General features: G+C 43.3%; 1 protein-coding gene across 1 annotated transcript in view; it reads right to left on the reverse strand.

The window, feature by feature from the left end:
• myo5aa (myosin VAa) overlaps nucleotides 1-17326 on the reverse strand; it is a gene marked incomplete at both ends in the record, with an annotated part of 49760 nt that overhangs the window by 3732 nt on the left and 28702 nt on the right. The window contains 22 exons of the mRNA XM_080458739.1: nucleotides 344-409; nucleotides 999-1197; nucleotides 2504-2584; nucleotides 4039-4095; nucleotides 4190-4290; nucleotides 5405-5413; nucleotides 6250-6477; nucleotides 6607-6663; nucleotides 7321-7455; nucleotides 7695-7808; nucleotides 8525-8670; nucleotides 8944-9037; nucleotides 10675-10923; nucleotides 11018-11257; nucleotides 11398-11554; nucleotides 11654-11865; nucleotides 11993-12101; nucleotides 12551-12637; nucleotides 12846-12943; nucleotides 13761-13916; nucleotides 16367-16450; nucleotides 17059-17184. Coding sequence (XP_080314865.1) covers nucleotides 344-409; nucleotides 999-1197; nucleotides 2504-2584; nucleotides 4039-4095; nucleotides 4190-4290; nucleotides 5405-5413; nucleotides 6250-6477; nucleotides 6607-6663; nucleotides 7321-7455; nucleotides 7695-7808; nucleotides 8525-8670; nucleotides 8944-9037; nucleotides 10675-10923; nucleotides 11018-11257; nucleotides 11398-11554; nucleotides 11654-11865; nucleotides 11993-12101; nucleotides 12551-12637; nucleotides 12846-12943; nucleotides 13761-13916; nucleotides 16367-16450; nucleotides 17059-17184 — 2805 coding nt within the window. The remainder of the gene's footprint in view (nucleotides 1-343; nucleotides 410-998; nucleotides 1198-2503; nucleotides 2585-4038; nucleotides 4096-4189; nucleotides 4291-5404; nucleotides 5414-6249; nucleotides 6478-6606; nucleotides 6664-7320; nucleotides 7456-7694; nucleotides 7809-8524; nucleotides 8671-8943; nucleotides 9038-10674; nucleotides 10924-11017; nucleotides 11258-11397; nucleotides 11555-11653; nucleotides 11866-11992; nucleotides 12102-12550; nucleotides 12638-12845; nucleotides 12944-13760; nucleotides 13917-16366; nucleotides 16451-17058; nucleotides 17185-17326) is intronic.

Raw genomic sequence — 17326 nt, forward strand, 5'->3', positions numbered from 1 at the left:
ATTTTCCACAGTGTCCCAACCTTTTTAGGAATTGTAAATATAGAATAAACTGCAGCTTTGCCTTCAGAGAACAAACAGAGAGGAAAGTGGGGGCATCTATAACCAACACTGGGCTGCTGTACTAATAGTTGTTTTCAGAGGTATGAAGGCCGAAAACTCGCTGGATGTTAGAAAGGAGAAGAAGGTGCAGAGCTGCTCTGCTGTGGGTTAAAAGAGCTGCTGGAGAGAGTTAGAGCGCCACCCGGTGCCATATCACGTCGGACCAACAACCTCAGTTAGTCTTCACACACATGCAGACACACACACACACACACACACACACACGCAGACTGTCTCTACATACAACCATCCGTCGTAAAATGATGACTCGAGCCTCTTGGGACGCCGTGGGGTCGTCGGCCAAAAGTTCCTGTCAGGCGATACCGTCCACACAAATGAGCGCTGAAGAGGCTGTTTCACTTTAAATGTGTGTGGAAGTCCAAACTTTTACTGTTAGCGCTCCTTTATGCTTACAGTGTGTATAACAAGTTCTGTTTTTTAAAAATAATTATTGAACGCATAGTTTTGAAGGCATCACCTAATTGTTTTTGTCTAAAGCAATGTGTGATAAACATCATGAATATTAACCATGCATATTTGGATATGTTCTTAAATTAGTCATCATCTCATCTGTCAAATGGCAGGCAAACAATATCAACTTTTATTATGCTCTTTAACAATATTTTACCTGGAAAGAATAAGAAATGTGCACATTTCACTTGTTAATGAACAATTTATCATCCAGTGGATTATTATTATTATTATTTTTTTTTTTTACTGTCTGTGGAAAATACTTTTGAATCCAAACTTATTTTGTGCTTCACAAGCTCTGAAAACACTGAAGTAGTTGTTATTTTCTCTGACCACTGCTACTCCAGGTGAGCTGTTCATATTGTTGACGATGCCGCCTCCTCTCAGCCGGCCGGTATCGGTGTGTTGGTGAGCGCGATGCAGCTTACCAGGTTCTCGTTGGTGAGGCGAGTGATCTCGTGTTGCAGGCTGGCTTCGATTCGGGCCTCCGGAGGCAGCTGGAGGTTTTGAGCCAGGAGCTGCTGCTGCCGGTTGTTCTCCTCCTTGACGGTCTGCAGCTCGCCGCGCAACGACTCCACCTCATTATCGTTGGTCCTCCGCTGAGTCTGCAGCTGGTGCTCCAATAACCTGAGGGGGAGGAGGAGGACGAGGAGGAAGAGTGGGGGGTGCAGGAGAATGGAGAACGGTGGAGCGAGTAGGAATAAAGACAAAGAGACAAGAATCAGCATCAGAGAATGGTTGCAGTGTGGAAAGAAGAGAAGTTTGTTCCAGGGTGGGGATGCAGCAGCAGCAGCAGTGGCAGCAGCAGCAGCGGCAGCATGCTGTTCAGACACCAGCAGCAGCCCCGAGTCCAGCCTCTCTGAACGACACTCATTTCTGCCACTGAGTCTTTAACTTATGTTTCTTCTCGAGATGTTGAACCAAGCCGAAAGAACAGTCTGAGGTCTGAGGTCTGAGGTCAGAGGTCAGAAGAGGCTCAGGCGGCAGAAGCTCAACTTCCCTTTTAGGAAATCGTCTGCCAACATGCAAGAGTTTATTTTCTATATTAGAAAAAGTAGGATATTTAAAATGTTTTCAAGAGAAGGTGAAGCGTTTGAGTGAACAAACAATCCACTTTACTTCCAGCGCATTCGTCATTAGTAAAGATGCTTTTTTTGACACATGACAGAAATTTCAAATCATGTTTATAACATCCTGATATGGCGATTAACTGCCCCCAGCTCACTCAAGACACAGTATAAGCACCAATAAAAAAAATTAATTATAAAACAATCAGAAAACAGCTTGTTTTTTACTAGATGTATAACCAAATAATGCTCCTTGTGGATTTGTTAACAATTATTTTTTTACCACGGGAAATTTCAAAAGAAACTGTTAAAAAAAGAAAAAGAAAAGAAAAAACGTTAAAAAAAAAAAAAGTACTTTAGTTGATGTGATGAAAAACAACAGATCTGAGTCAAATAGTGTTTGTGAGCTTTTAGTCCAACTGTTAATGAGCATGGACGTCCAAGAGTCCCAGCGTGAAGCCAAATAACACTGCAAACACTATCTGAGGCACGTCGTTATGTGTTGCTGTACCATTTAATGGACTGTCATTAACCACGAGTGGCAAGGTTACCAAGGAGGGAAGGCAAATTCTGCTGCGTCATTAGAAATTTATTCAATTTTAAGCATCTGGAGGATTATGCATTGTACAAAACCCTGTAAAGAACAGTGTGTACACCCAGCAGCTGTCTACAATATCAAACAATGCAGCAAATTCAACGTGGGGCAAAACCACGGCAGGTTAATAAAAGTGTGTGAGAGAAACTGTTCAAACAGAGAAAAAAAGCAGATCTTATCCTTTCCTCTTGAAAGGCAAATGGATCATGCTCTAAAGAACTAAAAAAAAAAAGAAAAAGAAACGACGCTTGTGTTTGACATCCAGTTACACCTGACGGTCTCCTTTAAGCCCTCATTAACCAGCCACAGCTCTCCGTCCTCATTCAGCTTATGGAAGTCTGGAGCAGCAGATCTGACCGACACACAACACAACAGGAAGATGAAAAGCACAAACAAAACAACTGAAAAATAGAAAAAGCAATAGATGGGTTGACAAGAGATGTGTGCAGAATGACAAAAGTCGTGTGCGTGCAGTGGGAAACGGTGCGAGTGTAGAGAAACACGTGAAGGTGATTGAACTTCTTATGTTACATAAAAACCGACTGGTTTGAAGTGTTTTCATGTTGAAGAGTTGTTGTGTGAATTGCCTAATGTCGTGGGTTGAAAGGCCTTTCCTCAGCTGATTCCCCATGACTTTTATTTGCTGACTTTATTTAAGATTGTTTCTGTGTTGTACTCCTTAGATCTTGCAAACCGTTCCGAATATCTTCTGTTTCTCTTTTTGGTCACAGTTTTTACTTTGTGATCATCTTCCATATTAAAAGCCTTTTTCGTGCCAAATCTAATTTTCTATGCTTTAATGCTCTGAAACGATGAATATTGTCCTCCACCAACACATCCAACTACACGACGTCACATGATTTCACAGATAAATCAGCACAATTTATACAGGCATTTAGTAAATCAGGCTCTGTGCTTTGCTTGTGAGGGGAATTTAATTTGTTTTGCTTTTTATTTGAGAATGTTCCTGCATTTCTTTTAATGATTTAGTGTGATTAAAAGAAAATAATGGAGCAGCTTGGGAGAAAGAGAGAAAATGCAGTGATGCAAAACACAACTTTGAAGGACGTTCCGGCGGGTTTACAACGCAAAGAAACATTACTTTTTGTTATTGTAACGTCATGTGCGTTCGATGTATTGATTTTACCGTCATTGTGTGGTAGTGCGCCGCTTTCAAGCCAATAAGAGAAGCAAAACTGTGGAAACTCAATGAAACGAAACAAAAGGTGTAGCAGCACAAACGTTCTTCAAGTGTGCTGTGCATCTCTGCTTCAAACACGCAATGTGGGCGGATTCATGCAATATCAACATCAAACTCATTCCATCAAGCTGAAACAAAACTCCTTCTCCCAAAGTACCTAAACTAAACTGAAAGAAGAGTCACGTTCTCATGCTTTCTGCCACAAAGTGGTTGTTGAAAGAGCAAAGGCTGTGATCATCTCCACACTAACACCAGGACTGGTGACGTCAATGGAAAGATCCTCTGACTTCTTTTTGAAGGACAAGTGAAACTACTGAGAGCCTACAGAATCTCTCGAAGTCACAAAACCCTTCCTGTGAGTCGACGTCACAAAACCTAAAGCGGAGAACGTCCCGTTCTGTTGGATCTGAGCCGAGACTCGAGCTGGTTAAGTTATTTCTTACGCCGTCGGGTTAGAAAACGCTACTCAAGCCTTCAATCTGCCACCGCAGTGTGAAACCAGCCGTGTCAGCGGCAGCGACATCAGCTTTTCACCCCCGGGGAGCGACGGCATGGCCGTTCATGCTCTCTGCTGCAGCATGCGGGGGCCACGGCTCAGCGGTTACCTCAGCCTACTCAGGAGATCGCTGACATCCAGCGACTGACGCATGAACCTGGGAGATCTGACGGGACAAACAGGGGCTCACAAACACACACAAAAACACGCACTGGGCGCTGATTTCAAAAAGGATCCTCGGCTTCGCTGGAACGTCGTACCTGTTTGTGTCTTTGAGGCCGACATAAGCTTGCTTGAGTTCGTCGGCGTCCTTCAGCTTGGACACGTCGTCGGCATAGACCGAAGGCTCAGTCATCGTCTCCTGGACAGGCGGAGCGAGAAGAAAGGAAAAACACAGTTGAAACAAGCCGACTGCACCTCCGCCGTTATTAGTAGTAATGAGATTAAAACCGTCATCACATCCTAAACAAGTATCTCACACCCCAGTTACACATTTACTTCGACCTCTGATCAGACAGGATCATTACTTTTAATGTGGATGTGAATAAAAACAATTTTCACTTTTGCGCAGAAGCAAGAAAAAAATTAAAAATCCACACATCTGTGCAGCTTCAGCGTAATACAAGAAACCCACCATTTAGTTGCATTAATACTTGAAAGTTTAAATTTAATCGTGGGCTCAATAGCTGGATCACTTCTTTTTTATTAATGTGACGACACAAAAGCAAGTCTTTAATGAGCCACACAAGCTTCAGGAATATCCACTGTTGTGATGAACAGCAAGTTGCGTTTTCAAAGGATGGTAAAATGACCGCCGAGCACAAGGTTTAATGACAGAATGAAACTGGTTGATGAGTACATACAAATGACAATACAGGTGAAGTAGTCAGACCACATCCAGGGCAGGCAGCGTTCATATGAGCCTCTCGGGGTAAAACATATTTCTTTTGTGATTCTGTGTCAAAGCTGTGTTTTACGTTGGATTTAATCAAAGTTTGCGTGAGCTTTTGGTGCAAGTTGTTTTTATCTATGTGAGAAATGCCACTCAGGAATGTGTTCACACTGTCAGATTTCACAGATTTTTCAAGTTATTTCCCTCAGCTGGCTGTTGTGACTTCAGTCCTTAAACTGAGTTTGCAATGTCCGACAATTCAAAGAAAAATAATTCAAGTGGACAAGTGAAGACTTGTGAGACGACCATGTTTTTCTCTAATTTTGAGGAAACTATTATACTAAGGTAAACCAAGTTGATGCACTGAGGAAAAACACTTCTTCCTCAATTGGGTGGCAGCGTTGCTTCAGTTATTAGGGACATTATTGGGTGTTTTCAGAGGCAAACGTTGATTCAAATCATAATTTCTACTCATAAAGGAGCCCCAGAGTTTGCACTGACAGTCCTGGATGGGATTTCTTGCACACAGAACAGACGACAATCCAGTGAAACACACATGCTGGTGCCATTTATTCAACTGTACCTTCTCATCCTGTGGGGAGAGCGTGAATGGAGGAGAGAAGGTGGAGACAGGAAAGTTAGACACAATGCCCGGGACAGTGACACAAACACCGTGAACAAAGATGAATTTCACCCCAGAAATCTACAGCTGACAAAAAAAAAAAGAAACTAACTGACTTGGCATGTAAAGGTGCCTCTCGAAAGTCTTCAAAATGTATTTGTTCTGTCAGTTATTTCTACTTGTATAACTATATAAAAAAAAGAAGAAGAAATGTTTCCTTAAATATGATTGTGATGATTGAGAATTGTAGTTAAAAAAATTTGGGAAAAACATCTACGCTCATAAAATGCTCTTTTGACATATGGCATTCGGCTCTTTATCATTTGTATGCGAAAATATTTAACTGCAATTATTCTGAAACACATTCAAGTTGAACAGTTCAAACTTCATTATGGAAAAATCGAAATGTTCTGTTTTCGCATTTTTAAAGATGTACTTGTAATATAATCCATTTCTTTCAAATATGAAATGTCATTCTGACACCCCAAATGTTACGAATTGCTTTCTACATAAATGTAAAAAAAAAAACAATTAAAAAATCTTTCAATCGTTTTTTGGGGCAAAAATGTTTTTTGTCATATTTCTGTAAAAAATTTGCAAACGGACAGAAACAGATGAGGGTGAGAACATCTAAATGTGAGAAGGTGATGCCAGCAAGTCTTGACAGAAAACAACCACATGCAAACAGAGACGTGTCTCAGTGATATTCAGGTGACAGCACACTCACAACTAGACCAGGGTTGTGTTTTGGAGAACGACAGCGAAAAAAAATAAATAGAAAAATAAATAAAAAAAGTGTTTCCCACCTTGTGGTGCATGGCCTCCTTCTGGCTGACGAGCTGCGAGCGGAGGATCAACACTTCCTCCTTGCGGACGTCCAGCTCCTCACAGGAGGCGTTGAGCTGCTCGAGCAGCACCTTGTAGGCGGGTGAACCTGGAGCCCCGGCGCCCGTGGCCGCGTCGCCCAGCAGGCTCTTCCTCATCTCCGCAAGGTCGTGCTTCAGCTTCTTGTTCTCAGACTCCAGCTCCTGACGCTGAGAAGCCAAAAGGTTCGGCGTTTCAGACGATCACGGGTCATTAATGATCAGATCTCTCTCTGGAGATCAGTGAAGGTCGTTAAAGTTTGCGTGTGTTAGTTTTTCTTCAGTCTGACAGCCACTTACCTTGAGGGACTCGTACTCCAGTTCAGCCCCACGAGCCTTTTTAAACTCTGCGTCGTCCTAAAACCGAGAGCAGAAAGAGCTGATTAAATCCTTCGATAACAAAACAAATGAAATGCATCTTGGCAAAGCAGGTTATTCTACTGGAAAAGCCTTTTTGATAAATTTTTTAAATGGTACCACATGCAGAAGGAAGACGCATTTATAGAAAAATCCCAAATCTTTGCTGCTGTATGATTAAAGTCTGAAGAAACAAGAGTTACTGGTAATTCAAACATTAATTAATTTACTAAACAGAAGCGTCAGCAGCCTGTTTGAAGGCCTACACACAGCCACACCAGCAGGACATCTCCTCCTCACACAATCTCATTTGACAGCCTTCATCTGTCGTAAGTCAGCCAGTCCAGTAGGGCGGCGCTCTCGGTTGACTTTTCATGGCCACAATTCACATAAGCAGCTGTGATGCTCATTCCACAAATGAAAACTCCAAACAAATGTCTCACCATTCAAATAGAAAATGAACAGGCCTTCCAACGGTGGATGATTGATTGCCCCGAGGCTTTGTCAGGACAATAAAATGACTTAAAAATAAAATTATGTTTTCATTGTCATTTCTAAGCGCAACAGTCACTGACTGTTTTACCACTTTGTACAAACACTGAAAGTTGTGTATAACTTGTTACGATGGTGAAATAAGTGAGTGGAGTGACAGCGTACCCTGGCTCTAGCCCGCTGGAACTGGTCCTCTTTGTTTTCCAGCTCGTTGCGCAGCGACTGTTTCTCTTGTTCCAGTTCTGTGAGTCGCTTCTGCAGCTTGAGCGTGAGTGAAGTGTCTATTCCTCGTGTCACGTCCTGAAGCACAAAGGAATTTAAGACATCAAAAGATAATTTTTTTTTTTTTAAACAAGATTTTCATGAACGACTATTATTCTACAAAGACACAACAAGCGTAATTCTCTTTTTAAAAACATTTTCCTGGCTCATGCTGTGATACCGTGTTGTGCTTCACTTCACAATGATTTCAGAAGAACTCATGTATCTGAATGTTTCTTTTAGTGGAATCTGAGTGTACTCCTGCTCATCTTTCTTACTTCGGCGGCGCGGGAACCTTCCTCCAATTCGGCGTACTCAGAGTTGTAGGTGTACTCTGATTCGTTGCTGCTGTGGGTGGAGTCTGTTCTCCTGTGGCCAGGCTTGGAGATGCGCTTCGGGTTGAAAGAGGAGAGGAAAGAAACTTTTTACTCAAGATAACAGATTTTGTTCTGCAACTCCCACAGATACGGTTAAAACATCAATACGAGCTGTAGAAGCCATTCTATGTTTCATATTGGTTTATTGTTTATTCCTGTTGTCTGTGTGTGCTCCCCTGTTGACAGGCCATGCGTGTAGGTTTTATGTTTGCCCACTAGGTGGAGCTAGGGCAAGGTGGAGATTATAAAGCCTCCAGGGCATTTTATGCCAGATGTGCAGGAAAGGGAGAGGTCAGGTGAGTGGCAGTCTGCAGAAGTTTATTTGATTATAGTTGGAATTATAGAATTATAAGGAACTCAGTAGTCGGCTGAGTAATTGATGATAGGCATCAACTGGAGGAAACTGCATATAAATAAACGAACTGTATCCAAAGACAAGTGACGCTTTGGACCCTGATCATTGTTGCCCCAGTACATGTGTCGAAACCCGTTACCCGTCCTCACCGGAGGGGCACTTCAACAGGATAAAGTGATGCTACACTGGCAACCATGTGCGTTCTGCTGCAGTGAAGCCTCAGCGAGCCTTACATGGAAATATACACCGACTCAGCAGTTTCATTACAGCACTGTGTTAAGAAGTTAAAAACAAGACTGAGGCTCGAGAGTAGAAACGTGCAGACTGCTCATCAGTCGGGTGAAACTCTCTGAAGCGAGTGCCTGTGTCTCCTCACCGAGGAAGCCATCTCCTCCTTCAGGTCGTCGTATTTCTCCTCCAGGCGAAGGTGTTCTGTCAGGAGATTCTGGTAGCGAGAACGCTCCTCGTTCAGGTCCGTCTCCAGCTGCTGAGTCTCCTGAGCTATCGTACGAGCCATTTTCTCTGAGGAGACAAATCAGGAGGGAAATGCACTTTAATGCAAGTACGCAAGCCCCCGAGGTACAAATGTAAGGAACCCTTAAACGTCCCTGAGTGGACACAAGCAACGGCTCCGAGAGAGACATTTACATATACTGTAGGTCAGGGGCGTCCAACCTCGGTCCTCGATTAGATTCAGGTATGCTGAAGCAGGGAGAGAGCTAAAACATGAAGGACGGGGGCCCTCGAGGACCGAGGTTAGGCACCCCTGATATAGATTATTCTTGTGCTACATACCTGTCATTTGCTGACTCTGCTCCTGAATCAACCGGTTCAAGTCGTCCTTCTCGGTCTTCAGCAAACCGTTCTGATCTGTCAGCTCCGAGACCGTCTAACACACACAGAAGTACTAAAGTCAGTCACCGTTGGCATCTTTAATAAAAAACATTGCGAAGACACCATTACGAAGCCCCCGCATGTATTTGAAATGAAGGAGTGGTGTTACTTTCAGTTTTACAGTAAGAAAGTAAATATAAGTAAAAAGGAATCATCACATCGTTCAGTTTTAAGACACAAATAGTCGCACTACTCCAACATCTAGCTGAATCAGTTCTTCTATATTATACAACTGTTTTCTTCCCACTGCCAAACAGCTCAAAGGAGTCTATAGTCATGGACTATACACTGCTTTAAACAACAATAGACATTTACTTTAAGGTGCAATTTATCTGTCTAGCTATATTTTTGCATTGTTTCTGATTTATTATTTCCCAAAATCAAACGTACTACTTCTTATTTAGCATTTCACAGTTCACAGCAAAGAAGTAATACAAGGAAACGTGTATTCCTACCGACAACAAGCACTGTGTGTGTGTTAGGTGATGCAACGCTGACTTCATTTTCATCATAATATTGATTACAAGCATCTCACTTTTGTTTTATCAGGCTGCTCGCCCTCATTACTGTATTTTCTCCTGGCACTACGAAGTGCCGAGGTAAAGACTTGAAACAAGCCAAGCCATACTTTAATAAATGATACAATAGCAAATTGATTTGGAAATCATTTTAAGAATTGATGAGGGAAATTAGTTGTCACCAAGAAGGACACACGTTGAATCACAGTGGTGTTCAATATCTGCCTTTGAGGATCGTGGACCTTCTGTTGGTTTATTTTCGATCTGATCTGAAGGGGGAATGTAAAGGAGACAGAGAAGCAAAAAGGTGACCTCCCTCTCTCATAGTGCTTTTTGTTACGAACTGCTCGTCTGCTGGTTTGTTCTTTGCTGTTGACTAAAAAAAACGAACAGATTTTGAAACAAATAATTGCACCAACTTCAAAAAGTGGAGGCGCGTCTGCGGAGTTCATCAGATTAAACGGTCAGTTTCCTTACAGAGAAATGTTGACGCTCGCCTTTCGACAAGCGACATTCTTTGAATGTCAATAATAGGATCAGCAGGAATAAACAGTGTGTCGGCAGACGACCACGAATGACAACAAACTACACTAAACCACGGGGCTCACACACACACAGCAGCTACCTCACGGTCTCACTACTCCTGTGCTCACCTGCCCCAGGGCAGTACTGCCCCCGGAGCCCACCATGAGCTCCTTTCCCTCTGCTGCGCTGTGGCTCCTGAATTGGGGGGGAAAAACTCTTTCCTCAGGCCAGAAAATGTGATATTTTGTGACATTTCTATTTCTCAGTACACTACAGGGATTGTACTTGTTAGGAGCCATTTCTATAATCCTCTGTGTCAAACTTTTAAAGAGGGGAGTTTTGTTTTATTTCATAGCTACAGTCTTGGCAAGATGAAGAGGAAAAGGTCAAAAGGGAAGTGGGGAAGAGAGAAGCCGTGTGTTTAAACATTTGACATTTCTTTGGACCGCTGATTAAAATCAAATCGATTCAAGTGTGGCAGACAAAAGCAGACCACACAAAGATGCATATAATATAAGTAGAGCATTCATCCCGAGCGTGCAGAGCGCTGGGTGATTATGAAAACGTTCAGAGGTGGATCCCGTCTTACTTTCTCCATTTCCTTCCTGTAAGTCTGCGCCCAGTCCTCGATAGTCTTCTTCTCCTGCTGCGTGGTACTCAGCTCCTTCCTCAGCTTCTCCAGCTCCTCCAGCAGGGACGAATTCTGGCTGGCTTTGTTCTTGTTATCCTCCTCGACCCCCCGCAGCCGGGTCAGCTCGCCACGCATCCGCTCGCTCTCTGCGGTGTAGGAAGTCTCCAGGCTGGACAGCTTGTCGTTCACCAACCGGTTGTCCTTGGTCTGGTAGTCAAACAGGGGAAAATATGAAGTTTATTACATGAATACTGACGAAATATGGAACAAACAAGGGAAAAAAAAGAGGTCAACGTGTCACCTGCTCGTCGATCCTCCTCTGCAGCTGCATGATCTTGTTCTCCATGCCCTTGTTGAGCTTCTTGAAGTGCTCCACAGATCGGGCCTCGATCTTCAGCTTCTTGAGCTCGCGCCGGGCTCTCATCCTGCGGATGCAGCACTGCAAGTAGACGATAGAGCGAAGGCAGCGCTTGTACCAGCACCGAGCCAACCAGCCCCGGATGCGCTTCTGAATGATGACAGACTTGTTCTGCCGCACCAGCTACAAAGGAAAGCAGAGAAAGAGGAAGTGGTTAAAACAAATGTAATAATAACGTGAATAACTTCACAATAACTCGACTTCAGGCCTATGAATATGAATCAACATCAGCAAAAGTGTGACAAACACTGTAGAAGTATTACCCCCTGGTACTTCTGCCGAGCCATGTAAGCTCTGAGGATGGTCTGCATGGCCAGAGCAGCAGCCTGCTTCTGCCTGTAGCGCTTCTTCTCCACGTACATCCGCTGGTACTTCTGAATGACGGTGGCTGCCTGAGTGCGACGCATGAACTTGGCCAAGCTGAAGAGAAACGAGACATTAAGTCACGATTCCCACTCCTTAGTGTCAACATGTACAGTCAACATTTTCTTTTGCAGTCCAGCGGGATGAGTGACTGACCAGCGGGCCTGGTATCCTCTGGTGAACCTCTGGATGGTGATGGCGGCATTGCGCTTGCGCAGATACTTCTTGCGTGCCAGCCAGCAGCGGATGGTTTTCTGAATGCGGATGCAGGCTGCACGCAACTTATCCGCCCTCAGCTTCTCCAGGTAAGCCACCTGTCCAGCCCTGAAGAAGATCTTAGTCTTACCAAACTGGTATTTGTCCTGGTCCTGAGGAAAGGAGCAAAGGTCAGAGGTGAGACAGAGGAGAAAGTCACAAGCGAAAATATCCTAGATTTGTGTACATTTGGAGCTTTAAATTCGGTTTTTAGCAGGAAAAGAAGAAAAACAAGCTGACCTGGACTAATTTCTCCAGAACGTTCTTGCAGGTCAACTTTTTGTCGGGCAGCACGTCCTTCTGCTTCATGAGGACCCTGTAACGACTGAAGAACTCCTGGTACGTCCATCTGAGAGAGAGAGAGACACACACACACACACACTTAGACTGCTGAACACTGCTTTGGTTTAGTCTCACTTGGTAAAAGCGCCTTTGTCTGACTACAAAGAAATTCTTTCAATTAAAAAAAAATCACAATATTACAAAGAACAATAATGTTCTACACTGCAGATTTTGTTTGGTAGAAATTAAAGGTTTTACCACCTTTAGAATAAATGATCAAAAATAAATTTTCCAACTCATAATGAAAGTCTGAAACCATTTTAAAGTCCAGAATTTAAGGCCAAAACAGGCTCTCCTTGTTGTGCATGACCCCGTAAATGACTGGGGATGATGACGACTCGACCTTTGAAAAGACGTGTTGAGACATTCATAAGTCCGAAAACTCCTCAGGGGCAAAACACCAACATGTGACGCAGTGTGAGAGTCAGCTGCAGAGCAGCCGGGGCGCTTCACTACCTGGATGGGAATCCTGTAGCAGAGATGCGAATAGTTTCCAGGACGCCGCAGGCTCTGAGCTGCTGCACCGCACGTTTGGGATCAAACCTGTCAATTACACATATCAACAATCAACATAGCCGCGCTCAATCATATGTAACACTACGACTTACAGAACCAAAATATTTCCTCATAATGTCGTTGCATGTTCTCAGTTATTTACCACCACTGTCCAGCCCAGAGTGTGATAGAGTGTGATCATACTGTCAGAAAGTAAACCCACGCAAAGACACGCAAAAGCAGAGAGGAGACTCACGAGAAGGCCTGCTTGAAGTCGTTGGGTTTGATGCAGCGGACGTAGTGTGGCGTGGTCGCGTTTAAAGTATCCATCAGCATTTGTAGTGAGTTACGGAACTACAAGAGAGAACATCATCATCATCATCATCATCATCATCATATAATAGATGTGTCAATCAAAATGCATGATTCTTATAATTTCCACTTTAAAAACGCATTTCGTACTCGGCCGGATGTCAGTTGCTCATGTCCGCATTACATAGTTACTTTTACAGCTTTACTATTATTTGTTATTAAATGTACTGCAGCAGGCTGGTGGGATGCTGCAGCGGCAGTGGAGCTCATCTTGTGCCACATACACAGCAGGACCGCATGAACACATGCTTAACTCCACAGACTGCCGGTGAAACACACTCTGACCACTAACTGCACTAACAGCCACAGTCGCAGCGTAAACATGCTCGCAATCTGAACAAGAACAGTAATTTGGACATTATATTGCAGTAACAACAATGTGAATACGGCACAAACACATTTAGAACTGGACTCAGTAGTTTACTACCTGAAGCATTGTGGTGCACGACAATCAAACCAATTGCAAAATAATAGCAATTACATTCAAATACACAAAGATGTAGTTTTTTTTATTATTCATTGCGATTGTCCAGCTTGATGTTCATTGAAAACTGGATTCAATGTTGAATATTTTTGTCTTGATGAGTATATACGTACACCGAGTGTCCACATCATGAGCTGTATGCAGTGTATTGCTCTCTCTTGTTCTGCATCATCCTGTTATTGTTTTATTAGTATTCTGTAGTATCTTATATAGTATACACTAACCTGTATAAAAGGTGCTACCGTGCAAAAGATTTATTGAGTGACGAATTAAAAAAAAACAAAAAAAACCCATCACTGATACTGAGATCTTCACCTGACAGCCAACAGTCTTCTTGTGCTCCTTGCTGCTCTTGTCCCGGCCCTTGTCAGGCTTGACACTGAGGCGGGTGCGGCCCCCCATTCCTTGTGCTTGTCCGGTGGGGCTGGTGGCTTTCTCCTCGTCGCGGAACAGCTCCACCAGCAGGTCGAACTACGAGAAGCAGCCCAGCTACAGTCAGAAACTGAACAACTGAGGGCAGCATTCAGATAGGCGTGACAAACTGAAACGCTATAGTGACGTTTCACCCTGGATTAACTGTTAAATCAAGTCAAATGTGCAACTTATAAAGATAATAAATGACCCCAAAAGTATTTGCTTTCCTTGGAGTCACGCCATACTTACTGCAGTGCATACGGGCTCACATAGCAGGAGGGCAACGTTACAAAAATCAGCGCTGTTGCTCAGTGAAAGAAGCATGAGAGTTAATTTTATTTTACGCACAGACGCTGCTGTTTTGACAGTTTGAGCTGATGAGTGAGTAGATTTCGCTTGATCTGCTTTTTGTTAGATTCATTCACGGAGTGAATGCTAATTAAAGAAAAAGTGACAGGGTTTAGTTTTCTCATATATGACGTTATGCACTGGCCATATATGAATGCATGGCAATGTGTCGCCATGGTATTAGGACATTAATAGCGTAATGAGTAACTCATAGTAAAGCCCACACACACACACACACACACCAGTCTTGTTCATATAACGCTGAGGTTATATGAGGAGGACGCTGTGTTAACGTGTGCAGCTTCAGGTCCTCCTGCTGTGCTCAGAGCCGTACCAAGCTGCGTCTCTAACCAGCGGCATTAAGCAATACAGCCACAGCCACAAAGGCTTTACGTGCTGCTCGCTCTCAGCGTCACTCCAAAAGATAAAAATACCCTCCGTCTCTTTGTCGAATCCTCTTTTCTCTTCCAAGAGTGCCTTTAGTGCTCCCCCCATGCAGCAAACAAAGGCTGACACACACTCGCACACATAAACGACTTCAATCTCCTCGGTGTTGTTAGAAAGTAATAACTCTGTGCCAAAGAGAGCGGCCAGGAAGGAGGAGAGAAAAAGAAGAAAAGAAAAAAAAACAAGAGAAGAAGCGAAATGAAGAGCTGCAGGCGGACCAGCGTTGTAAGAACGCTTGTGTTTACCTTCTGCTGGCAGGGAAGGTTGTCATGATGAGGACAGAACCAAACATACATGGACAACATGGAGACAAACACAATGACAGTAAAAGGAACAGTTTAAGAAAATCGGAATGTCTAAAAATGCCCACAGGTCAAGTCAAAATCAGCATCACCGATTCCAAAACTAAGACACACATCCAGGACTTGAACTACGAAGGTGAATAAAACATGACAGACTGATGAAGATGGATGAAGAAAACACTTTCTTTTTTTTAGATGTATTTCCACTGTCGTCAGACCTAAAAACATAAATTGCAGACATTTGGCGAGAGGACTGCTGCACTGGGATTTTATCTCTTCTCGTTATGATTCAATTACAGAATCGCAGTGCATCATGGGAAATCGCTTTCATCGAGCACTTTTTCTTGAAACGTTGTATTGATTAGACCCGCAAGCAGACGTCAGCAGTACTGTGACACTCCTGCGCACTTTGCAGGACCCAGTGCAGTTTCCACTTTCTTCCCTGCTTTCATCCATTCGGAGGTGAAGAGTTCAGTGTGTCAATCCTCAGACTCTTTTATCTTCACACACTGACAAACAACAGAACAGCTGCTCGCAATACAATAAAGACATTCTGTGTTTTTGGTATTTAATTCTCTGTGTTCATGTGTTAAATGAGAAACCAATAATTCAATAACCTGCTAAATGTAGGTCAGTTTCAGACGAATTAATCAGAAAGGCACCAAACTGTAGTAATAAGAGTTTATATGAAAGAAGCTTGATGAATCTTGATCTTGATGAGTCTCTCTGTGAGATCAACTGGTGAAGAAGGTGGGCAAGAACACACACACACACACACACACACACACACACACACACACACACACACACACACACACACACACACACACACACACACACACACACACACACACACACACACACACACACACACACACACACACACACACACACACACACACACACACACACACACACACGCACACAATATCTTCAAGTCGTCAACACTTCAACCTGCTGAGTGCCATTTTTTATGTGCATGGTGTTATTAATTTGTCTCGATTTAAATTTCTACACGTGAGTATCACTATCATTATGGCATAATATTACATGTAGTGGCAATTGGAGTATTTAATGCATATATATTGATATGTGTGACAGCCACTGATCCAACTGTGTGTTTGTGTGTGTGTGTGTGTGTGTGAGTTGTGCTCATATTTCTTTTAATACTGCTGGCTTCAACACTACCCCCTTCCTGCCAGAGGAGGGCGCTGCCTCCCTAAACCTTCAGATGGCATGTTTTTGTCAACAGACAAAGGGTCATTTTACCTCTCAAAGATCAGGTGCCTGATCTTACAGGAGCTGCAGACTACTTGGTTTTTCCTCAGTATTTGAAGCCTCTGGTTACGGTTCAATCTGCTGCAGACTGACTGAACACATTATGTCGTCGTCTGTGCTCGTGTGCCTCACCTTGCTGGCCTTCAGGACGTTGATCTGCTCCTCGTTTACCGTGTCCTTGTTTTTCTCCAGGAAACCGTCACACTGGTACTCTACCTGTGGGTCGACAAGACCACAGCGAAGCTCGTGTTACCCCAGGAAGGATATTTTAAGACTTTTTTCATCGGCGGGCTCAACAATAAAATGTTTCAGTTGCATGTTCTCACGTCACGTTTTCAACACTGAAATTCACAAACACTGAAGCCTACAGCCTGAACACTTGACGCAGGTTTATTCTAATACATCAACATTAATCATAGAAAGGGTTGTCAGATATGTTCCTAATGTATTTCCTTATAATGTCAGGGGACCTGAAAGGAAAGCCCATTTCAGTCCTCCAAACATTCCTCTGTCATCTTGCAGTGATGCTGAATGTGAAACCTATCATACCAAAGTGGATTACATGAGTACTCGCTCACAGTACTTCATCGTCAAAGTGGCTATTTAGGCGAACGCAATGAAAACTATGGGGAAAAAAAAAAAGTCATCCTTCCTCCAGTAGCCCTAAAAATATCTCACACTGCAGCAGCCACCGCTGCCTTTGGCCATAATCTACCAACACATGCTGTTTCATTTAGACAGGAAACTAAATCTACATCTGGAATAAAAAGAACGATTTAATGGCTAAACTCACACACTCTCAACAGGGCGACATTAAGTCTCACCTTATCAGCAAAGTGTTGGATGATGAAGGCGCGGTTGGACATGCGCGGCTTCTCAAACAGATTGCAGGTCTTCAGGTGGGTGTTGTACAGTTTCTGAGCCCAGGAATCATCTGAACCTTTAGGCATCTGGGGAAGAAAGGGTTATAGCACGTGACTAAACCGATCAGGAGAGCATGAAGTGTCAATATCAGTTTTCTTACCAATTAAATGAGTGTTTATTACAGAGTCATTGGACTGAGCTGCTTCCATTTTTCTCTTCGTACACATA

This window comes from Lipophrys pholis, assembly GCF_963383615.2.
Source record: "Lipophrys pholis genome assembly, chromosome: 2".
Taxonomy (NCBI): Eukaryota; Metazoa; Chordata; class Actinopteri; order Blenniiformes; family Blenniidae; genus Lipophrys; species Lipophrys pholis.